The 26,431-nt window shown below is 35.1% G+C and overlaps 1 protein-coding gene across 8 annotated transcripts in view; it reads left to right on the forward strand.

Annotated features, from left to right (window-relative positions):
• LOC131437262 (zinc finger protein OZF-like) overlaps positions 1-1,867 on the forward strand; it is a 320,204-nt gene extending 318,337 nt beyond the window's left edge. For all 8 annotated transcript variants that reach the window (XM_058606493.1, XM_058606496.1, XM_058606489.1 and 5 more), the window contains 2 exons: positions 373-720; positions 779-1,867. In XM_058606493.1, coding sequence (XP_058462476.1) covers positions 373-720; positions 779-1,220 — 790 coding nt within the window. In that variant the 3' untranslated portion in view covers positions 1,221-1,867. The remainder of the gene's footprint in view (positions 1-372; positions 721-778) is intronic.
• Positions 1,868-26,431: the final 24,564 nt, after the last annotated feature.

Genomic DNA, 26,431 nt, shown 5'->3' on the forward strand with positions numbered 1-26,431 from the left:
TTGCTCCAGTTTTTGAAATAGTCAGTTTTTTTTAATTTGCAAAGTTTTGTGAAATTCGAGAAACAACTTAAGCTTCAGAATCTATGGGAAGGGGGGTCAGGTCTGGATATTGTGTGTTTTTTCCCCGATTTATTTGTAAAACTTGTTTCCAAAGTTTTTCAGGCAATCTTTTATACGTTTTCCAGAAAAATTATTAAGTTTTATAATTTGATGATTTTCCAATATTTTATATATTTACTTGATTGTGTTCGAATATTCATTGTATTCTAGTGATAATTAAAAATAATTATTGCACTATGCTAATTACTGAATCATGTGATTATAGAAAACAATGTTATTTAACCGTTACATACAACTTCCATATCTTTTCAGTTGGTCACATGTTTCAGAAAAACCGTTGAACTGTGATCGATGTTCAATGACATTTACCAGTAAATCACAATTTGCCATCCACATTCGAACCCACTCTGCTGGCCAAAATTTCGAATGTCGCCTTTGCGGTCGAACTTTTATACGCGACAGCTATTTGATTCGACATAATAATCGGGTTCATCGTGATAATAGAATCAACGCTAACAACGTCAATGCAACCATTAACAGTGTTGCTATTGGAGAGATACCATCGCAGATCAATGCACCAGCAACTATTGATGCAAGCGAACACAGTAATCATCAGAGAGAAGCATTTAACAGTGCTTCCACACAACCATGTGATTTTAGGTAAAACATAAAATTATTTATACTGTTCCTTTTTTCACGATTCAGTTTGTTTTTGTAGATACGTCCCTGAACTACAGATGACTGAGACGTTATCGTCCGTATCTCATATTTCATCTCCTGATGTTTCCAGCCATAACTTATCGCCAAATATTACAAATTCTAATCAAGAACATGGAATGACACCTAACAGGTCTATGATCATCAATGGAAGTAATGCACATGTTTCCATTCAAGGTGGGATCATTGATCACGGACGAATGGTACAGGATATACATGATCGCGACCACATAGAAATCGATAGAGTCCTTCATCAAGAACGATCTGATCACGAATCTCGCAATCTTGCGGATCGTTTCATTCAAAATGCCGAGAGAATGGCACAGGAGCATACATTGGTAATGCAACAACAAGATCACCATCAGAACATGATGTCACCAATTCATCGTATGGTTACAGACAAAAACAGTATTCCCAGTCTACTTGAACCTAAACATGAATAAAGGAATTAAGTGGTATGAAAAATATGAGAAATCATCATAGGACATAATATAATAGCTGTTTCATGATTTACACCATATTGTACAAGTATTCAAGTATACTAAATTACAACTAGCAAATATTAAAAATAGATTAGATTATGTAGGGCATTCTTGAAAAATAAAAAACTTAGTTTGATGCAATATCACAACAAGAACATACAATAAGAAGCTGTATAGAAAACCCGGTATAGTATATTGTAATGTATAACCTATTGCAGTTCATAAATATATTATTCATCAGTAGTGAAAGTTATAAGCGAAGCAAAAACCCACATAGAATCAAGCCGAAGGCAGCGCCATTGGTATTCATAAGAACGCGTTTAAGTTGACATTGGTATCTGATAAGGTGCAAGGTATATTTAATCGAAAGTTTTCTTCCGCCTTCGGATAAACTTTATAAATAAAAAAACTTCAAGGATAGATACCACAAAGCTTCCTAGAGTAGTCATTTCCAAAATGATGTGATCTGTAGCTGCCTTCAGCGTTTTATTTTCTAAGTGAACTACCAAGCCATCGCAAAAGGATGGAAAATTTATGTAAACACCCGATAGTAATGTTAGTAGTTATTATGAAATATATCTATTTTATTTAATGGATGAAGAATTCGATATCGTTGTACTGTTCTATTGGGTTCAATCACCTATGATAGCCGAGTGATTGTATTATAGCCTTGATTTGAGGTTTAATGTTTTCCTTCTTATTTCTCGTTGACGTTCTCCCACTTGAGACTAATCTCGTTGATGGCACCATTTTAGTCCCGCGTTTTTGGCAATTTTTGACTCCCCTCCCCCCCTTTGTCACAAATTGTCACAGCAGCAAAGACCCAAATACAACCCCCCCCCCCCCCCCCCTTAATTCATCTCAATATATACTCAATATGTATGACAAATCATACCAATATGAGGGAAAAATCGATTTATTACATGCTGTCATTAGATTAAAAAACATCTCTAAAACTACAAAACCATCGAAATTATTTTATTAATATTAGTTGAATAATTTAACAAAAGTATTTGATTGGAATTGGTGAAACATTTAAATCATCTGTTTTAATTCTTCTTGGGGTACACAGATATATTATTTCTCTAGCTAAGGAATAATATTTCCTTAGTGTAGCATACAGCGCTGAGAAAATAAAGTTCTCATCTCATCAAATCGAGATCACTGCCGAAGAAGATCGCTTGTGATCTTTCCCAATAAAGATCATTTCTGATCAGTGATCAGTGATCTTTAAATCACATCGATCAAAATCGGTACGGATCTTTCGTCACACAAAATCGGTAGTGATTTTGAGCTAAAATGATTCTTGATTCATGTAAGTTCAATCCTTATCAACAGAGTTGGGGAAAACACCGGTTTCGTTACGTTACGGTTTACGTAGTTTCAATATATATTCTCGTTTGATGCGTGACTTTTTTTTATAGTATCATAAATTGAAGTGCATCAATCGGAACGGTGAGTGAATTGAATGTTTATGAGGTGATATCGATATATTTCGTGATTTAATACCGGAGGCTACCAAAACTTTCGAGGAGATACGAAGTATGAGAAAGGATTCATTACACCACTAGGTGGATTGGAACAGGTTTTTAATCAAAGTTTTACTCAGGCCTACTTGCGACAAGCTTAACGTGGCCGATTGAGCCGTATATTTGTTTGATACAAATGATTTTATACTGTTTGATCTTGTTGTCACCCTTTTCCTTGGGGAAGAGAAGGCTCCATTTCCTTCTATCGATGATTGAGGGGACCTTTGTCTGTGGCTCATCGTATCATCCATTGTACAGTCCAAAACGGGAAATTAAAGAGACAAAAATATTTTCGCTCTTAATTTTTTTTTGTAGTTGATGTCTTCACTAAAGTTGTTTGTATTCAACTCTTGCATCTTTTGGTGTAAAAGATCGTTATGGTGGATTTAAATCTGAATTCTAACTTTCTAAATTGAATTTAAGAATTATTGCACTTCACAGCGAATATGTAGGAAATTTCATTTTGAGTAACTTTGCTAAAGATGCCATCTTCCTACATATTTTTTAATCGAGTAAAAGTAATGTGGCTCTCTAAAAATCACCTTTTTGTTCTAACTATTTTGTGACAGTTTTATGAGAAAATCGTCTTCCAAAGATTTGTCGAGCTAATTATAGCGCACAATTTTGCTCAACTAAGCTTTTTAGTGTAAGCTATCATTCAAAAGTTATGAATCAACCTTCTAAAATAATTATTCAACAGATGCCAGATCGTTAAAGAGTAATCTCATACAGTTCCTGAAAGGTTATAAAATAAGGAAATTTTGAAGAGAAATCTGTGTATTCTGTTTTCGACGCATTTATGGCCAGTCCGATACACCTAGCTTCAGCTTTTAGTCCGATGTAGGTTACTGTCATCTTCTCAAGGTTACGTGTCACAATATCAATATCGTCAGCGAAGTCAAAAAATTGTACGGACTTTCGGAAGATCGTTCCACTCGTGTCGATCCTCGCTCTTCGAATCACATCTTCCAAAGCAATATTGAACAAGATACAAGGGAGTCAATTGCCTTGCAGTAGACCTCTCCGAAATTCGAAGGGCCTCGAGAGCGTCCCAGATACTCGAACGTAGCACATCACTCTATCAATCGTTGCCTTGACCAATCGCGTCAGTTTATCCGGGAAACCATATACGTGCATTATCTACCGTAGCTGTTCCCGATCGATTGTGTCGTATGCCGCTTTAAAGTCAATGAATAGGTGATGCGTGGGTACGTTGTATTCACGAAATTTCTGGAGTACTTGTCTTATCGCGAATATGTGAATATGTAGTGGCGTGGACTCCAGTAAATCCCGCTTGGTACGGACCTACGAATTCCTTAACTATTGGTGATCAACGACTGCTAAGGATTTGAGAGAGTATCGTGTAGGCGGCGTTCAGGAATGTGATTGCGCAACAATCGCCCTTTTTGTAGCACATTCGCACGTTCAAAATCTCGACAGCAATTTTTTCATATGTTAATGGATTTTGTCAGTATCAAGAACAAATTTTCTTATGTGTAGTGTACTCAAAGGAGTTACACATTGGTCATAACAGAAACAGACTTAAATTTTATTTTTGAAATGGTAACTCCTTTTCTATGGCGGCACCATTTTTTCTGCTCTTGTATCCTGGTAACGTAACGAAACATGAGAGAGAAATAAAATCTCAGCTCAGCAAGGCTGCCAAACAAGCGGTAGCTTTATTGGATTTTATGTGATGTAATCAAACTTGTAACCGAAAATATCAGAACTTTCTTGGCCACCCGGCCACATCGAGAGTCATTTTACACATTTACGAGAGAGCATGGAAAGAAATGTAATACGCACAGCGAGCCACACGGTTCCATATAAAAAAACTGATCAATTAGACCTTTGACCTCTCCCCCCTTGTGAGATACATATATATATATATATATATATATATATATATATATATATATATATATATATATATATATATATATATATATATATATATATATATATATATATATATATATATATGTATATATATATATATATATATATATATATATATATATATATATATATATATATATATATATATATATATATATATATATATATATATATATATATATATATATATATATATATATATATATATATATATATATATATATATATATATATATATATATATATATATAAATATATTTCATGTTTCTATGCGAATAAAGAAATCAAGTACGCCTTATTTTTATATTCTCGTAAAAATACAACGACGATAGTTGTGAGGGATTTCAATATTGTATTTGATTGATTTCATGAGCAAGGATATGAAGTTGGATATGAAATCTGCTCCTTCACAAGCTACTACGCTTCGAGGCACATGTACTGATTTCGTATTTGCTAGGAACCCAGCGTATTTGCAAGGAACAAAGCGATTAAATTTTTACTTTTTTTCTAAGATTATAATCAATTGTTGACGTTATACCTACGCACAGTGGTTGAATCGACTAAAACGTGAACTAAACTCTCTACACTGAAAGAAAACGCCAGCCGCATTTTGAATGAAATTTCATTCAATGCGATAAATAACAGAGAATTCCGACTATTGAATGATAGAACAATCTGCATGATAATATGATCAATATTCAGTGAGTTTTACTTCTTATATGTGTGATTACCATTCATATATTATATGACTGTCAGTTTTATTTGAAGTGTTAGTGAACTGTGTGTTAATCATCATGAATCAAACTGAATGTATGTTACCCATTGTCATTTAATCCCTGAGAAGAGCTTATTCCTAATAATGAATTATAGAACAGTTCGAATAATTTTATGATGAGCGAAAAATGAGTTTCATATTCATTTCTTCTGATTTTCTTCCATCATTTATATGATTGGCATAAATATAAGGAATTGTATTACAATTGTATGTAAAATTGATAAAATCGAAATGAATTTGTTATATGATATTCCCGTAACAAAAATCTTTCCATGCATGTATTATTTTCATTTTGCAGTGTTTCATACAATCGAACACAGAAGAAGTTCTTCTTTCGATATTTAAATGAAACTTTGATGATTACGACCAATGTTGAAGGAAAAAAAACATAGCATGATTTTATTATTAATTATCAGTGAGTTTCCTCCAATTGTTAAAATATTTTTGGATAAATTGTCAGAAAAGTTAATGACAGAATGTAAACAAAACGCGTTTTTTAACCGAAGTTATACCTTTAAGGTTACTGTTTAATACGTATTGTGGTGGTGATACGAAATCAGTGATTAAGAATGGTGGAAATATTGGAAAACCTGGTGTCAGGGTACTTTGGTGAGTAGTAAAGTAAGAGTCTGTAGTAGATTTAGAATTCACGTAATGTAAGGGCAATTTCTGCTTTAGACAAACAATTATTGTGGCCAATTCTATTTCTCTAGGATTGTATATTGCCCCCCTGATTTAATAAATTCAAAACCTTTTTGAATCCGGATTGGATCTATTATATTTTATTTGTATCTACTATCTTAAACAATAAGTTTGATAACAGGAGACTTGCTCCGACCTCCGACCCTTATGTTTAATAGAAAATCGAGCCAAAGAACTGAATTGAAATGATTGATGACGCTTTTTAAAGAAAAAAATACTCAGACTTAATCAGTAGAATGAAAAAAAAATCAAAATTTGACAAGAAAGTTTTCATTCTACCATGGAGCTAGTGCATACTCATGGAATGGATCAAATCTGAGTTTTTTTCTTTTAACAAGCGTCTTTTTCCAGGATTGCTATGGAGATGGAAACCAACAAATCTCTGTAACTATATTGCAATGCAGAACTTGATCATCTGCATACTTTACTGCAGATTTTTAGTGTACAAGTCAATCATGTTCTTACTATCAATCAATTTTATTGTAAATAAAAATAATATTTTAAATAATCGTGGAAATTTATTTTAAAATCATTACTTTTACAGACAATAAATAACAAAAATAAATCGAAGCGCTGGACGTTTTTACTTTATCGAAATTTAACTTTTCTGGCTGCTTAAATGAATTAATTGTGAAATCGATTGGAAAGGTTATAACGGTTTTCAACAGTAATATAATTTGCATTTGAATGGAAACGGTAAAGTCGTGTATCTCGCAGCAAACGATATTTTATATGGAATTGATACTTTCAACTTTAAAGTTTTCTTACATTTTCTTATATTAATAAACCATTGTATTTTTCATTTGACCAACCAATTCCACAGCGGAAATAAGTGATTCTCAATCGGAACTATTCGGTTAAATATAATTTGTTGTATTTTGATGACAAAATATATTTTTCACTGTCCAATATATTTTTTTCTTATTTTGGTTTCTGCTGCTTGATGGCGAATATATTCAAACTGTACACTTGATTCTTTTCCGAAAAATTGTTGAGGGGAAAAATTAAGCTTTTAATTGTTACGATACTTAACAACCTACACACTTCATTGTAAAAGTTTGTGTACAATCCATTGAATACCCTGACGAAAATTAGTTCGTTAACTCAACCGACTCCAGCATAGTTTATACAGAATATTGAAATGTCTACTTATGTTCAATGGAAAAGTTTCAATGAATATGTAACAATAAATCTTATGGTTTCTCTGCAACATTGTCAACATTGAAAACCTTGCTCTCGGCATTTTAAAACTAAAGCAGAGTACATTATTAAATATATTATTTTTACTACCATGGAGTGGGAAGGTAAGTTTCTTGAGACATTATCAACTATTCAACCAATTGTCTTTCAGTTGACTAAAGGGTAAGAAGCCAGAAGAAACTATCTTTGATCCGCATACATACGACCAATGTTGCGACATGTTTAACAGTTCGGAATTTATTTCAAATAAAAAATAGCACGCTCGGTAATTTCTGGTGAAATCAGTGTAAGTGGATTTACATAAATTCGGCAAAAAATCATTTGATTATTATGAACCGTTTTATCAACAACAAAAATACGACGAACTTCAAAAAGCAGATCAAAACTTGAAAAAACTGTCGTCGTAATGGTTAGAAGAAAAGCCTTCCAGATGAATCGGGTGATAGTGCTGATCGGTTTAAAATATATTGATTATAATTATAATAACACGTATGCGGAAATAAACCAAATTTAAATTTGAACAAATATATTTTAATTTTTGTTAAATAAATGATTTTTATCTTCAGTGTTATTTGTATCTTCTTCATTCAATGTTATTGTTTTTATTAATTCAGTGAAAATGTTTTTAAAAAAATCTAAATCCGTTAAAGGAAAACAGCTTCAACCAATTCTATTAATTAAATTAACTTTTTTATGACTTTTTACTATTTCAATAAAATAAATTAGTACAATATTTCATAGTTGTATTAGGCATCCTGCGGTTCCAGCTCAAAACACTCTTGCGAATAATCTTATCAATTTTTGTAAGCAATAGCATACGCCAAAATCCGTTCCAACATCTTGGTTGACGAAAGTGTGTGGGACATTTTTCATCATATTTTTCTTATCAAATCTGATCATTTCTACCTTTGTTAGGAGCACTTACATATCAGTTCATCGATTTTGAAAAATATCCATATACTGTGATACCTTTTTGACACTTTGACCAGTTCTTATTCATACTCATTGAACTCCAATGCAATTGTAAAAAATGCGATTATATGTACGAATATCATACGCACTACAAAATAAATAGTAATTCCTATATGGCTGCTGTGATGATTAATTTTGAAACGAAAATCATCTACATTTTGGATTTATTCAATTTATAAATGTATGTGCTTCAAACAAATTTTCAATGATATTCATACAAATGAATTTGTTTTTGACAGAGGGGAAATTGAATGGCCGACTTATTAAAAACATCTGAAAATCGTTATGGGGATCGGATGAAGCAAAAACTATTCAGCTTGTGGCCGGTAAATTCTTTCAGTGTAGCTGCTAAACCGTTGATCCGATATGCATAGTTCCTTTTCAGAATTCATTAACAAAAATATATCTCGTGATTTGATCACAATAAAAATGTGCAAAGCCTACTACGATAATAATTCATTTCAACAACGTTTTTTTTTTTGACTGGAGGCAAGTGAAAGTTATCGCCATTCAAAAGCCGGGGAAACCAGCTTCCAATCACAACTCATATAGACCCATTGCGATGTTGTCCTGCATCAGAAAATTGTTCGAAAAAATTATTCTACGACGTCTCGACACTTGGGTCGAGACGAACGGTTTGTTGTCAGATACTCAGTTTGGCTTCCGTAGAAATAAAGGGACGAATGATTGCCTTGCATTACTTTCGTCTGACATCCAAATTACCTTCGCTCAAAAACAACAAATGGCATCTGTATTTTTAGACATTAAAGGAGCATTTGATTCAGTTTCCATTGATGTTCTTTCAGACAAGCTCCACCAACATGGACTCCCAGCGGTTCTAAATAATTATTTGCACAACCTTTTGTCAGAGAAACGCATGCATTTTTCACATGCCGATTTGGCAACATTCAGAATTAGCTACATGGGTCTACCGCAAGGCTCATGCCTCAGCCCGCTCCTCTATAATTTTTACATGAATGACATTGACAGCTGTCTAATAACCCCATGTACACTAAGACAATTGGCAGATGATGGCGTGGTTTCAGTTACTGGACCCAAAGCTATTGATCTGCATAAACCATTACAAGATACCTTAGATAACTTGTCCGTCTGGGCTGTTCAACAGCTTCAGCTCCATATGATGGGAAGAATGATCAAACAGGTTCTAACTTTTAAATACCTCGGGGTACGGTTCGATTCCAAATGCACGTGGGGAGGACACATTAGGTATCTGATAACGAAATGCCAATGTCACATTATCTCCAAACCATTATTTCCTCTTCACAGATAGTCTAAGTGCAATTGAAGCCATTCGCTCAAACATGACTGGCAAGACTGAACCGTTTTTTCTGGGCAAAATAAAACAGTGCCTGAACGACATATTGAATAATAATTATCTAATCACTATAGTCTGGGTCCCGGCTCATTGCTTCATTCCTGGCAATGAAAGAGCCGATATTTTAGCCAAACGTGGTGCTATTGAGGGTGAAATTTATGAGAGACCGATTGCTTTCAACGAATTCTATAGCTCGTCTCGCCAAAGAACACTTGCCAGCTGGCAAGCTTCTTGGGATGAAGATGATCTGGGTCGGTGGATGCACTCAATTATTCCGAAAATATCGACAAAGGCATGGTTCAGGGGATTTCATTCGTGTGATGTCCAGACTCATGTCCAATCACTACACGTTAGACGCACATCTTCTTCGGATTGGGCTCTCCGAGACAAATCATTGTGCTTGTGGCGAAGGTTATCGAGATATTGATCATGTCGTTTGGACATGCGTGGAGTATCGTGATGTCAGATCTCAACTAATAAATTCTTTGGGTACCCAAGGTACACAGATAAAAATATTTTGTGATTTTATATTAATTTTCATGCACATATTTGGAGCAGGCAATTGAATGGAAATTTACATTACAAAACGAAGCAGTTTGTAAATATACAGTCATATTCAATGAAAAATAAATTTATTTTAATGTAATTTTACATCAATCATGATTTCAAATCAGATTTTCGTTTCAACTGATGTCTATTTCATAGTACTATCGGTTTACATGTCGTGTAAGTTTCATCTTTTCTTTCTGTGTAGACTATCCAATGTCCCAGTTCGAGACATTCTTGCTTGTCGTGACCTTCCATACATGAAACTTATTTATCATTTTATAAAGAAAATTGGAGTTTCAATTTAATAAAGGCCCCTTTTAAGACTTAGTTCTGATTCCAGCTGCGTCCATGAGTTTAACCAATAGCTAAATTAGAATAGAAATTATGTAATGATACAAACAAACTCAAAACAGTTTATGAAATTATCAACAAAATGCCTGAAAATAACAGCTTATTTTATAATTTATAGAAGTTAATCGTTTAGTTCAAATAATATTTCCGAGTAGATTTCATAATTAATGACGAAAGATGATATTTAAGTAATAAGAGGAATATGTTTTAATAAATTCAAATCGTTGTGACTATGTTAGAATTAAATTAGGATAAAAATTTTATGTAAAAGTGATGCTACGGCAAAGAAAAACTTATGTAAACTGCCTTAAGAAATAAACGTATTTATGAAAAAAAACTTTTTCTCTTAAATGACAGAAAACTTCGTAGCTTTATATAACTTGATTTAAGCTTTCCAATAAGTATATGTATGTGCCTTTTGGTCTGCGATCCTGCTTCCTATTAGTAGTTAAAATTAAGGGGCGGGCAAGGTCGAATACTTTTGAAAAATCATTTATTATTTTCTTTATATTCTCTTATAGTAAAACATTTCAAGAATATTCTGTGAAATTTTCGAGCCTATTGGAACGAGACTCTAGAAGTTATGGACCTTTATCTATGGCTATCTCATTCTGCAAAGAAGCAAGAGCTCGGCACACAGGCCCAAGATTTCTACTTCGATTAACTTCAAAACTTGACAAAATATTCTTGAAATTTTACATGTTCCTTGATTAACCCTGGATAGTAAATCCGAAATATTTGAATGTTATTTTGTGGTCAGTCGTTCTTTTGAAGAAGAATCTATACCTACTAGATTAATCATATCATTTTCCTTTGTCTACTGGTTTAGATATGTGCAAAAATTTTAATTATCATTTAGATAACTCGTTCTGCTCTGAAAATGTTAGACCCTACAGGCTCCCTGAAGTAATAAATTGTTTCTATTGATTTCGTACACAAAAAACCTTAAAAGTGTTTTTCTCGAAAGCAGTTTTTGAAAGCGTGTCCATCGTCATTCAAAAACTTCTGCGCCAATTTTGTTGAAATTTTGCACGCACTTTCAACATATAAAAAATCAGACGCCAACGTTTTGCTTTTCGTTGTTTGTTACTTTGGGGAGGTTTAACATCTACAAAATGGGGGATTTTTTCGTGAAAAATCGTAGTTTTCACTTTGAACAACCAGAAAAAATTTAAAAAAATAAAATAAAATCAAACAGAAACGTTGGGGTCTAGAAAAACTTCTACTCTAACTATGCTGCGTCCATTTGTTCACTTCTGATTAGTCTGCTCTGGGATACAGTGGACACCGCAAATCATGATTTTTAAGAAGTGTCATGATTTTTAAGAAGTGTCCTCAGAAATACCTTTTTACCGACTTATTTCTCAATATTTTTCAACGAAAAAATTACAAAATGTTGTTCGAATGATGCTTTTCATCATGCAAAACATTGGAATTTATTTTGTTGAACGATAATTCCGGACAAAATTAGCAAAAATGACGATTTTTCTCATCGTTTAGACCCTACCTCCCTTAATGTATATAAAAGTTTAAATGATAAATAACTTTTTAAAGAAAAAGCCAAACCGTACACAGTCTTCAACAAAAATGTGTAATTTGACGTTTTTAGTAATTGTTTCAAACATAGAAGACATTGAAAATAATTGCGAAAATAATTCATATGAAAATGCTTAATATATCCGAAACCGTTTGCTTTAGACCTAAAGTTTTTTCGGCAAAGTTTTTTCTCGTTAGAAGTTCTAAAATTTTGTAGAAGACATCGTTTTTCTATCTCTTAAGAGAAAAAAGTTATTGAAATGGATTGTTATCGTAGTAGGCTTTGAACATTTTTTGTTGTAAGAAAATTAAGAGGTATATTTTTGTGAATGAGTTCTCCAAAGAAACTATGTATATCGGATCAACGGTTTTGCAGCAAGAGAATTAAGTTCACGTTTTTGTTGATACAAACCACTGTGCTACGCGAACCACATCAGTATCTCGTCCACGGACAACAGTTCAACTTGAAAGTAGATTACGGAAGTCAGTGGTGTCCATCCGAACTCGAATTCAACTCGTCACTCTCCAACACGCCTTCATAAAGGGTTTTTTTTCAGAACCACCATTATTTTATTATTTTATAACTAGCTGAATTACCCGGTGTTGCTCGGAAATGTTTCGTGAAGACAAGGCCTGCTCATTGATACTCGGATTGTAATGAAACACAACTTAGACGACAACCCGATTGAATAATATTCAGTTCAAAAGTAGTGAAAGTAGTATCTGTATTAGTCAAGGAGCATCGTTTCTCATCGAATAAAGTCTACATTGAACTTCCATTTCGTTAATGAACTTACTACAGAGCTTCTCCATGGTTACCCTGAGTAGTGTAGAAAGTATGTGCTTTTCAAAAAATATCGATTTCCACCTTTGGTACATGTGTCAAACGTGGTGGCGATTCGGGTGCATGTTACTCATTTCAGACCTTCAGGAAGAAAAAAAAGCTTCCCCACGTGACTCAGGTTGGTGATCCGCTCCACCATCCAGTCATTCACTTGTACCCTGATGCACTCCCTGCCCTTCCCCGTTGTCGTTATATTATTGAGCAATATAATATAATATAATATAATATAATATAATATAATATAATATAATATAATATAATATAATATAATATAATATAATATAATATAATATAATATAATATAATATAATATAATATAATATAATATAATATAATATAAAAGCCCGATGGGAATGAAATTTGGCAATCTCTCTCTCTAGCAGATATAAAACCTCCTCATCTTCGGTATCAACAGATTACAATGATCCAACAGATACAATGAGGCTTAACACTAACAATAAAGACTTATCATTAAAACTAAACCTATAACCCTATATCTAGTTGATGACACCAAGCATTACAGGGCAGCAATAATGTTCTTGCTTAAACGGCCAGAGAGAGAAGAGCAAAATGGATAGATAAATGGATGATGAATGTAGGTGGAGGGGGTGGAAAGTAAGCGTGGGCGAACAACGGGGTTAGAATCGGCATGTAGATCTAATTGGTGATCGAAAAGATGGTGGAAGACGGAGAGAAAGACGGAGTTACAATCGTCAAGTTGATCTAATTATTGATCGAAAAGATGGTGGAAGACGAAGAAAAGAAGGAAGTGCGAACGGGTTAGTATTTGCAAGCGAATCTGATTAGTTTCCAATAGAAATACAGAAGACGAAGAAAATGAGAGGGGAAGCGAAAGGGTTAGTATCAGCGAGCGTATCTAATTAGTTTCCAACAGTGATGGGGGAAAGACCTAGTGATGATTGAACAAAAAAAAAAACTGTTACAAACAAATCCTGATCTAAGGTTAATCTAACAAGTGACAATGAAACAAAAGTTTGATCATATTTAGAGATAGATTAATCAATTGCAGAAGCTCGGGACAATTGATACGTGATTGTAATAAATCAGCAACAAAATCGGCTTTGGAGACATTCCTACGAACAGATAGCAGATTCAGGTCAATAAGCCTACAAGGATCTTTGTAACTAGAAAGATTAGTGGGATCCCTCCAAGGTAAGTTGCGCAGAGCAAATTTAACAAACTTACGCTGGATAGCTTCGATGCGTGCAATGTCGATTTGATAATGAGATGCCCAGACAACAGCTGCATATTCTAGCGTCGAACGGACAAGAGCACAATATAATGCCTTAAGACAGTGTATACTGTATATTAGTAAAGTTCTTGGTAACACGAAAGACGAAACCCAAGAAGGGAGGAGGCCTTTGAAATCAAATAATCGATGTAGCTTTTGAAGTCCAGCTTGGAATCAAGAATGATACCCTAATCTTTCACGGAAGATTCACGTTTCAGTATATTGTGCGAGATGCTATAGTCGTAGGTAATCAGCGAGCGTTTACGAGCAAACGACAAAACGGAACACTTCGAGGCATTCAAAACCATACTAATATCCTGACACCAGTTTTTGAGTATGTCTAACTGTGACTGCAAGTATATAGTGTCTTTTTGACATTTAACTAAATAAAATAGCTTGAAGTCGTCTGCGAAGGATAGTTTGTGGCATTTCAATATGAAGTTGAGATCATTGAGGTAGAGTAAAAATAAAAATGGTCCTAAGTGACTGCCTTGAGGAACTCCAGAGTTGACAGCGAAAGGCACTGTAATGAAATTTCCTATCTTCACAGACATTTCGCGACCAATTAGATACGACTCGAGCCAATTTAGCAACGATCCACTGAAACCAAGTCTATTGAGTTTTGCTACTGCCATTTGGTGGTTTATTATGTCAAAAGCTGCAGAGAAATCAATGTAAATTGCATCAACCTGTAGGCGTGCTTGTAGAGATCGAACTATAAAAGAAGTGTAGCAGAGTAAGTTTGTTGCAGTTGATCGTTTCGGCATGAATCCGTGCTGAGTTTCTGAAATGCAGTTGTTGCTGTTGTGCTTCAAGAAATCCAGAACTATAGTTTCAAATAATTTAGATACGGAACATAGTGCAGCTATACCACGATAATTGGATACATCGGCTTTATTTCCCTTCTTGAAAACTGGGAAAATAAATGATTTTTTCCAAATATTTGGAAATGTTCCTGACCTAAGAGAAATATTGAACAACATCGACAGTAGAATTAGAAGACTCTTTGAGCACTTTTTCAATATCAACGAAGGAATACCATTCGGTTCAGCTTTGGAAGATGATTTCATTTTAATACACGCTTTATTAATCATAGCAGTTGTTATAAAGGGGTGAGAACCAGTTGGAGAGCGGCTAGGAACATTGATGATAGCTTTGAAGATCTGATTACTCGATAGAATTTCATTGGAAAATACACTACTGAAATGTCGTTGAAATAAGTAGCAAATATCAGATATCGCCGATGGTTCAACGTCATCAAGAAACATCTGATCGGGAATTCCTGATTCTTTCCTTTGTTCATTCACGTGGTTCCAAATACTTCTAGGGTTGATTTTTAGATTATTTTGTACTCGAAGGAGGTGAGCATTGTATAACATTCTGTTCTGTAATTTATAGCGGTTGTTGAGGTAGATATAGTGAGATCGCAATTGAATCGAAGGCCGTTTAGATTTCCTTAATGCAGACCGTTTACAACGTTTCAAGATCAGATTTGTCCGTGGGGGATATATCGGTTCAAAACGAACTATTTTTGGTATAAATTGATTGATGGAATACGAAATTACATGAGATAGCAGCAGAGCTGCAGTCGCCACTAGAATATAAGTTTTGTCGTGAATACGACTTACTTTACTATGGGGCGCCTTTTCGAAATTTGAGAGTGATAAGTTTTTAATCGTAAATATCTCCTGTTGTATCTAACGAATCAACATAATTTTTGCTAAATGCCATCGGAAATATGATCACGGTTTTATGATACAATTTTCTGTTGTGTGACATGATCTCAAATATATCAAAATTAAACTTTTCTGAAATGTTTGGTATAAACGAGTATCAAAGAATATAAATCATAAAGCGCGTTTGCCTTTTCTCATATTTTTGAAGCTCATCGCTCAGTGAATTTTGAAAGGATTTATATAATCTAACTACCAATAGAATCGAAATTTTTCAACTTAAACGTGTATAGCAACAGCATTGAAGTATTTCAATAGTACACTATTGAAAAACCTGTCTCATTTGACCCATGTCAACACCAGCCAATCAGAACGCGTTCTGAGGAAGAGAACAGAATATCTGCTGCTGTACAACAAATCGTTCGAGAAAAATGTTCCGAACAGTGCTTAATATCGTAGTGAGTTCCACAATTTGACCCTTCTGAATGCTAGAAATGATTCCCAACAACATTTTGATAGATTCTTTCAATAAATTATGCAAATCCGAAATGAAATAATTGACATTTAAATTCTGTATGCGGCTATTTTTATAGCCGTTAGGACCGCGCATTAGTGAAAACGCTGTAAACGAAATCACGTAAAAAGAAACCTGTTTACAAAAATTGGATCAGTTTGGATTCTATCGCCACTGCGAGCAGATGTATTGTGTGTCGTTTGCAAAGCTAGTTTCGCTTCCGACAAGAGCGATTACGTCACAGCTGCTAGTCGTTTGCATTGGTGAAAAACAACGAAAAGGGAACAACGGTGGAGAGCATCACACAAAATCAGCCGTTCTAATGCCTCTAAAAGTTTTCTAAAGAACTATTAAGATTTCTTGCTCGCAAATCGAAGGTATATATCCTCAGTTTAGTGCAAATCTAGAACAGTTTGATTAGATTTGTGCACTTTTCGCTATGTGAAATTCACAGTAATCGAGATCAAGTGAAGTCCTCTTTGTTTCTGCGAAAAATGCGAAAAAGGCGAATGCTTGCATAATTCATACAATTGATCAACTAATTGATATTCGGAAATGTTAAGGAACATGTCAGTTGTTTTCGTATTCACGACATCCAGTTATGTCTCTGACATTACCCACCCGCCTTTTTTCAGTTCAACGACAGCAGAAACTGGTTCATAGTATCGAAATTTCCATGTTTGAAATCGTAGTATGCCGCTTCGGAAATAGTATTGAAAACGACGGGCGTGTCTTCTGGTATAGTGATTTGAAGAGGAGGGTGATGGCGACAATTTTTAACTAGTGGAGAAGGTGCAACGGTTATGTAACATTTATCCGATAATTCTTAACTGACAAAACATAGGTACAGAAGCCGATTGTTGCTGTTGTAGTTATCGTTCAGCTGAACTAACCCGACAGTATTGTAATCGTCCAGGAGTCGTGATGTAATATTCGTTTTGGAAGAAGATGTAGCATCTGGGTGAAGATATTTACAAGAGCCGTGAATCCATTTAATTCCAGGTTGAATCAAGTCTCCCAAAATAACGAACAACATTGCCACAAATTGGAAAAGATATCAAGCGCGAATTTAATTTGGAGGGACAGGCAATCAAAACACCTCCGTCGTTCGTTTTGTAACTATTTGTTTCGTTACGGTCTTGTTGGTACACGGAGTAGGAACTAACGAAAATCTGCTTGGTTAACGTGTTATCATTCAACCAGGTTTCAGTGAAAGCATAAATATCGTAAGCAGCATAGTAACAGGCGAGATAGTAAACAACAAGAGAGCGATTCCTTCCACCAACATTCTGGTAGTAGATATTCAAACCAGTGTCTCTGCTACTGCCTGATACGGTTTCGGTGATTGTGCACGGAGAACTCTTCGATCATAAAATTGCGATATCGCAGTTTTTGATTTTTACGATACTTGATTTAACTAATTTCTTTTTGATTTAACCAATATGATTTTTGATTTGCATATATTCAAGTAGTTGAAAAATATGTTGTTTTGAATGCTGTCAAATGCCGGAGACAGTTGAAAGCAAAACAATAATCGCATTGCGAAATCAACATTTTTTTTTGGTTGAAACCTGTTCGCGTCGCTTCAAAATGTCAATGAAAACATCGATGGGTAAAGCGTTTGGTGAAAATGTGTTCATTTGATTGAGAAATTTATGATTCCATAACAAGTGTTTATCTAACAGAGGTGTTGTGATAAAGTTAACCTTGTTCAAGATGAAAAAGATTTGGTGACAAATTAGAAAATGTTAATGAATGATCATCTCGTAATTTTTCAGGTATGCGCAAAAAATTTATGCTTCAAATTCGATCATTGATTTACTTCCAGCAGACTATTTTACTTCCAGCTGTTTGATACCGATGATGATGTTTATGCATTAGCAATAAAACGCTTTTTGACATGAATTTAATTTATAAAAATAACAGGAACGAAGGGTTTCAAACACACAGAACGTACTGCGTTTGAATGGCGCGTTTGAATTGCCGTCGCAAAATTCCAATTCCCAGCGGTTGATGCACCCAAGCTCATACAAATTGACTAAAATTATCAGTGCACCCGTTTGAAGGCATCATCTTTCAATACTCATTTTAGGTAAATTTTATAATTTCGGTAATTTACTCGCTAATTATTTGAAAACGTTTTTCTAGATCAATCATTTCCGATCGAATCAGAAGTATGTTTTGGAATTTAGATCTTTACTGATCTCGACTTGACATGATCATGATCATACAAAAATCAAAATCTCTTAGAGATCAGATCAGTTCTGATTTCGTAATGATAATTTATTCCTTGGTTAAGATCACTTAAAATCAGCAGTGATCGATTTTTTTCCCAATTATTACATGTCAATATAAAATACAGTAAATATTTTAAAAACGATATTTATTTCATGAATCTCAACATACCGAACTTATTTCAAATAGATCATGACGTATACCAGTAAGTCGAGTTGATTCAACTATTTGTAATGTCTAAAATAAATAAAACCGATTTATTTTTCAACTAACAGAATTTTGGTTCAATAACAACACCAGTTATTTCAACTGAAATATTTGTTGAATTCGAAAGGTATGTGTCCTCACTAATTGACAGCATTTTTAGTTGAAACAACAATCGATTAGTTGTACCAAATTATAACCAATCGAATTCAGAAAATCAACTAGGTTGAAATGGGATGGTTCCGTGTAGGTTCTCTTCCCCGGTGAACCACCCAAATGGTTAAAGTCGGGGTAGAGCAAATGAAATGATATAAAAAAGTGTTCCTATAGTACGAATGTAGTTATGATCAATACTTTCATTTTATCATTGCAAGAGAGCGTTACCGTCGTAATTGAATGTGTTAGTGGCGGCGCAAACTATTTCAACTTCTATTTTGATAAACCTGATGCTTTCCCGGGTAAATGTAAATGGCAACCAAGGATCAAAATAAAAACAAATTTCACCATCACGTTTCTGTGCTATCATAGCGATACTTGATATTTTCTTGATATTTCATCTATAGAATCAAGAAATTGTACAATATCTGTTTAGTATCTAAATTAGTTATTATATCTTGTTTCGTTATTGATGAGTTATTCCAATTTTATTAAGTACAATTGATCCAGTAGTTCTATCTTCAACTGAAATTAAATTGAATAAACTGCATGAGATTCAGATAATATAATTCTTATTATATTATTTAATTCTGAATGTTAGAGTTCTTTTTTTCTAAATGTTTTGATTTTGGTTTGATATTACAATGAAAGAATTTTATATTTTGTTGACATTTTCTCATGATGACTTTGTTATGAATTTTGATATTTTAAATCTTATATCAAACTAAATAATGTTGATTTCTACTATTGAGATGTTCGGTTTTAATAATAAAATTAGTTGTTGGTTTGCAAATCACTTCTACCCGGGTTTGGAAGGAAATAAAACAAATTCAACTAATTGTTAATGATGATCTGCGGCACTGAAAAGTGCCTTGAATTGTCACAACCAACAGGATCTGCATTTAGACATAGCTGAGATGGCTCTTAGTGTGTACACTCGTAAACTCGTCCGAAATTTGAATAAGAATTCGTTGTGATTTCCAATTGGATCCAAGTTGGTGCATTTGGAACACAATGGAATCCGGCTCTAATTCCGATCAAATTAACTAAGTAGCGCTCCCATGACGACTGATAACTTTCACTGGTAGGCTTTCGGTGTGATTTTGCTGTGTACCCGGCTGCAACTGTTCTTCGGCTCACTTTATTTCAAAAGCGTGAAGTCTTCGAGGAGCAGTAAGCAGCGCTGAAGACTGATGACTTCCACTGGCAGGCTTTTGCTGTGTGTCCGGCTGCGGCACAATTGCATTATTCGATACCCGCTTCATTCCAAAAGCGTGAGGTCTAAGGTGTTGCTCTCCCTCGTATATCTCGCTTCGACAAGTGTTGCCCAGGAAATGGAAGAAAAAGGTGAAATATTCTTCTTTTCTATTGATGCAGCTGTATAGCAGCAGATATTTTGTTCTCGTTCTCAGAATACGCTCTTATAGGCTGATTCTGACATGGGTCAAAACAGATAGGTTTTCCAATAGTGTACTGTTGAAACACTTCAACGTTGTCGCTATACACGTTCAATTTGAAAAAATTCGAACCTATTGGTAGTTACATTATATAAATCCTTCCACAGATCACTGAACTATAAGCTTTCAAAATACGGGAAAGGCAAATAGGTGTCATTAGATTTCCTTTTTGATACTCGTTTATACCAAACATTTCAGAAATTTAATTTTGAACTATTTAAGATTATGTCATACAAATGAAAATTGTGAAATCATAAAATTGTGATCATATTTCCGATGGCATGTAGTAAAAATTATGATGATGCGTTTGATACAACAAAAGATATTCACTCTCTTTGATGGTAAGTTTTGAAAAGGCCTAAGGCGTAAAGTAAGTCGTACGTACGATAGGAAGAAAAGCATATTTCCATTCGTATGGAAATTAATCGTTGTGTTCTGAAACCCTCTCCGAAATTTTTTTGGGTACTCGCCTGCTTACACCGAACGCTTAACGGATTAGAGGCTTATTTTCACGCTTCAAATCTGACTATCTCAGAAACGGCGACGAATATAAAAAACATTGACTTTAACGGTCGGGAAAGTTTTTTATTTTTGAAGGAATAATTGCATAGCTGAAAACGGTAACTTCCAACTTATTCATTGAATATCTCACTTTCAAAAACATGGATCAAAAATCTATCCTTACAATGTCTAGATAATTTAATTTAGATGCGATTAGTGTATAAAAACATATATGTTGTCGCGATATAAATGAAGTGAAAGTTATTTTTGTGAAGTTAAGTCAATTTCTATGGCGGCGCCATTTTAGTTCCCTGGTAACGTAACGAAACATGAGAGAGAATGAAAATCGGCTCAAAAAGGCTGCCAAACAAGCGGTAGCTTTATTGATTTTTATGTGATGTAGTCAAAATTGTAACTGAAAGTTACAACGAGTTGTTTGCTAAAATACCTCGCATTGATACCAAACGACCGAGTAGGAGCCAGAACTCACAGAGTAACCTCCAACCACAACTACCGCCTACACTCAACATGCTCTGTCCTCTGGAGAGGAGCTTCCATTTTTATTTTGCGATGATTGAGAGGCACTTTGTTCGTGACTCGTCTCGTCCTCCATTGCCGCATCGGTGGTATCGTTGTTGGCTTCCGTTTTTTCTTCGTTTTCCTTGTAATTCGCTGTCTTGGATTCGTTGTTAGTTGCTGTAGACGCGCCTTGTTGTGCATTAATTTCAGTTGCTGGTTGGTTTGATGGTGCAACAGGAGTGCTGCGCTCACTAGTTTCCGTTGTTGGGCGGATGTCCTTGTTATTGTTTTAAGATGTCCTTTTCGCAGTTTCAGCGCAAGGTTTACCGTAGTGTGCAGGTGGTTCACAAAACTGACTTGTAACCAGTTGATTTTCATACATAATCAGCGTTTTACAAGGATGTATCCCGCTACGGATGTAATTCCGCCATACTTCACCGTACTGCGACATACTTTTCCGAACGAACTGATCGCTGGTCTGCGGGTGAAGGTCATGCACGCGTACTTCTATGGCATTGTCCACCATGTACTCAGAGATTTTATATTTAACATTGTCATGATCAACACTGTGCACCCAGTTATTACCCGAAGCAAATGCAATTGCATCTCTTTCACGTTTGAACGTAATGTACGCACAGTTAAACGCCTTGTTGAATTGAATCTCACTTAAATCATTACGTTTAGATGCATTCGTTCCTTACGCAAGATTTCAATTTCGGTTGCTGCTGGTCTAACTTTGCAGCGCTTGAAATCAATACAAATTGAATTTGGTCTTGTAGGTCAAGTTTCAGGCTTTGTTAAATCGTATTTGGCCATTTCGTACACTCTATTGTTCACTACACTGTATTGTCTTTGTTTCTATCGTCTCGATCGTAGGCAATTTTCGACTGTGTCGGATGAGATGCGAGCACGAACTGGATTTCAATTAGTTGATCGATTGTGTGAATTGTGCAAGCTGTCCTCTTTTTCACTACTAGAATTTGAAACGATACACCTAAAGTACTCAAAAGAACCTTTTATGAAGACGTTCGTGATTAACAGTGACATGTTGAGTTCGAATTCCGATGGATACCGTTGACTTCTGATGGATACCGCTGACTTCCGTCATCTATTTCCAGACTGACCTGTTCTCCGTGGGTGTTAATTACGACAGATTCGAAATGAATGGCTTCTGAGTCAGTTATATGCATTTCATATATCAAATCAATAGAAAGTTCTACTACAAACTACAACTGGGCCGTATGCAGTATAGTGAAGTAAAATTTTACATAATTCTTTGGGTATACAATTATGGCTCTAAATAGCAACGTACAGAATTTTTATGTCGATTATTTCATGTCGGATTTGATCATATTTCAGTGAAAGTTACTTTCAAAATGCTGTACGGGATTAATTTATGGCATTCAGTAGGGCCAAATTGTGTAATTCTCTAAGATATTAAGCACTGATTGGATATAAACGATATTAACACTCAAACGCTCGGGTAGGGATCTTCAACGAATTTATTTTTTCAAAAAATCATAAATCTTGATACCGTTGATCAATTTCGATGTTTCCAGTGTTAAAAAAATAGATTTTCTTCTAGTCCATGCTGACTCATACGGAACCACAGCGGTCCAAAAACACCGGAGTTATTCCAGATCGCGTTGGGGTATGTCTGTTCTGCCGTTAGAAGTATGTTATGAAGGTGGCAAAAAGTTGTTGATCAAACAGCTCTAAGTGGAAAGTACTTTGAATTTACATCAAAATCTCGAAAATATACAGATCAACTAAACTGGAGTTCCCAAATTAGTTTTGAAAGTCTTTTAACAACTTGAAATGTCCTGAGATGAAATGCCATGTCAAATTTCAAGCACAATTCCATGGGACCACAATCCGGATTTACCGGAATTGGACATTGCATTTTATGAGCTCTAGTAGGTCCTTCACATTTTATACAATTTCCGTATTAATCCCATACTCATATAAAATTTTATGTATCGAAAACTTCTAACGGCAGAACAGACATACCCCAACGCGATCTGGAATAACTCCGGTGTTTTTGGACCGCTGCGGTTCCGTATGAGTCAGCATGGACTAGAAGAAAATCTGTTTTTTTACACTGGACTCATGAAAATTGGTCAACTGTATCAAGAGTTATGATTTAAAAAAAAATTCGGTTAAAATCCTTACCCGAGCGTTTGAGTGTTAAACTGTTGCGAATTTTTTCGCACTGCGAAAATTGCACAGAGTTTATCAAATTATCCTAGATTTGCACTACACTGATGGTTTTAATTTCCGATCTACAAAAAAGCAATCTTTATAGTTCTTCAGATAACATTTGGAGCCATGTTGGTGAAAGAATCTCTCCTCGACATCTAGTTCCATCTGGAGTACTAGAAGCAATGAACGATTTTCAATCAAAGTTTGCCTTTTGTACTCATCCAGTGAATAGTCGAGTCTGATATATACCTGACTACCTCAAATCCGTCGTCCGGGTGCGAAAATAGCAAGCAAGCGTGATGAATGTTCCTAATAGTTTTCAAAAGTTTTAGCAATTTTTTTTTTACTCTCGCTGTTCAAAATTGAATCACAAATTCCTGATCATATTTTTGATAGTTTGTAGAATAAATTATGTTGTTGGGTTAAGTACATTAAGAGATATTCACGGTAAAGTTCTGCCCATTTTTGTACAGGGTAAATTTTGAAAAGGCGTCCCATAGTAAAGTAAGTCACGTATTCACGACAAAAGCATTTTAAATGTACTCAGTAAAATATGGATGAAAAAGGGAGTCCAAGAGAGCCAATCCATGACTAGTATCTAACACATTTAGTACTGGACAACTTCCTTCAACAGTCAACGTTCAGCCAACACCGGACCTCGCCGCCGTTCGCATGGCATCAACAGCTTATCACCGTTTTACGAAATAGTACGGACCGAAAATTACACCACTGAGCACATTCAACAAATAATATTCAACAGCCTCATGCATCAAACAAAAATATTGGACACAATTGTTGGACTGCAACCAACTTAGCAAAGATAAAAACCGAGATAATTAACACTTCTGAAAAAAAAAGTACGGGTGTGTAATGTCAGAGACATAATTGAATGCCGTGAATACGAATAAAACTGACACGATTTGTTTACACTTTAGAATTCGAATTGATAATTGATAGATTGTGTGAATTGCGAAACTTTCCCCCTTTTCACTACTAAAATTTTCAACGAGTTTTGACGTCGATTATCTCATTTCGGATTTGCATATTTCATTGAAAGAAACTATCAAGATGTTGTACAGGATTCATTTCTGACTTTTGGAAGGACCAAATTGTGGAGTTCTCTACGATATTTAGCACAGTTCGGAACATTTATCTCGAACGATTTTCGCACAGCGAAAAGTGCACTGATGATTTCTACCTTCGAATTTCAAAAAAATAAACTTAATAGATTTTAAGATAACATTTAAGGCCATTAGACCGGCTGATTTTAAATAATGTTGTCCACTTTTCGTTTCTCGTTTTCTTTCTTTCCAATTCAAAGCACCAGCAGCTGATGCAATCGTTCTTGCATGAATTGAAACTAGCTTTGCGTACAAACCGACACATCCGCTCGAAGTGCCAAATGATGCGAAACTGGTTTAATGCGTCTTCTCGCCTTGACGACCGGAAGCAAATGAGAACTACGACCTGAGCGTTTGAGGTTTTTAACCATGCAGAAGTCGCACTCTCCGAAGCTGCTGGTCCCACGACGTCTGCTTGCATCTAACGCTCAAGAAGAAATGATCGAATTTCGACCACGGTTCCCCTTTTATACGCAGTCAGTTGAAGATATGTGCCTGACTACCTCAAAATCGTCGTCCTTGCGCGAAAAAGCCAAGCAAAAGTAAAGAGTTTTCCGCGTTGTTTTCAAAGTTTGAGAAAACCTAAAATTTGAGTTGTTTGTGGTTATCTCACACTGTTCAAAATGTTATCCTAAATTCCTGATCATATTTTTGATGAAATGGAGAAAGAATTATGTTGCTGCCTTTAGGCTAATTTTGAAAAGGCACCCCATAGTAAAGTAAGTCGTATTCACGACAAAAGTTGGAACGGTAACTTCGAGCTGTCATAGCTAAGCTATTTTTCAACGAATCTCAATAAATTTTACACCCTTAAATTTTGTGAAGTTCGTAGATTGATTCAAAAACTTTGTAGGAGACGATTGGTAATGGAAAATCAATGAAAATTTTATTTTTTCCCGTTCCAGGTTATTTTTACGCGCCCAATATGCCCTATCTGCATTTATATTTTCTTTCCTTTGGCCAGACCCTGTCAGCATGGAGCGAAGTCAATCTTCAGTTCAGCAACGCCATCGCACGGCATCACATTCAACATATCATGTCAATTGTATGGGTGTGCAACCCTGCTATTTTGGCGCGCACGAATTTGACATTTTTCTCCCCTACTTCTATGTATAAGATTCGATGCGGGCTCGTCTGGGGGCGACATGCTCGCAAAAAAGGATGTTGCCAATGATTTGTTCGGGAAATGTGAGAGCTGGATATCTTGTTAATATGATGTCTTTGCTTTGGCATAAACGTCGCATAAAAAAATTTTTTTTTTTATTCAATAATACAATATAATTTTAATGCACACTGCTTAAGCTCTAAGATGCCAAGGGTATTTACTAATCTTAATTACGACTAACTAAAAACTAGAATAGTATCATTATGTAATGTAGCGGTAGCGGATTCTCGAGAATTCAGCTTTCAGCTGGCGATCGGTAGTGGCCGGTGAATTGAATATTGCATGAGGGTCTTCTATATGGCGTTGGCGAATATCCATGTTGGCCGCATACTTCGGTCCGTGTGGGTCCGCGGGAAACACCCCCAGACTATGAAGGCCCGGCGGGTGGCCCGCATGCTGGTTTTCGACTGGACCGGTCTTCCGTGGACGATGATGGTGATGATACGGAAGAGAATGAAAAAAAAGTAAATATTGTGGAAA

The sequence above is a fragment of the Malaya genurostris genome, chromosome 3 (genome assembly GCF_030247185.1).
Source record: "Malaya genurostris strain Urasoe2022 chromosome 3, Malgen_1.1, whole genome shotgun sequence".
Classification (NCBI taxonomy): Eukaryota; Metazoa; Arthropoda; class Insecta; order Diptera; family Culicidae; genus Malaya; species Malaya genurostris.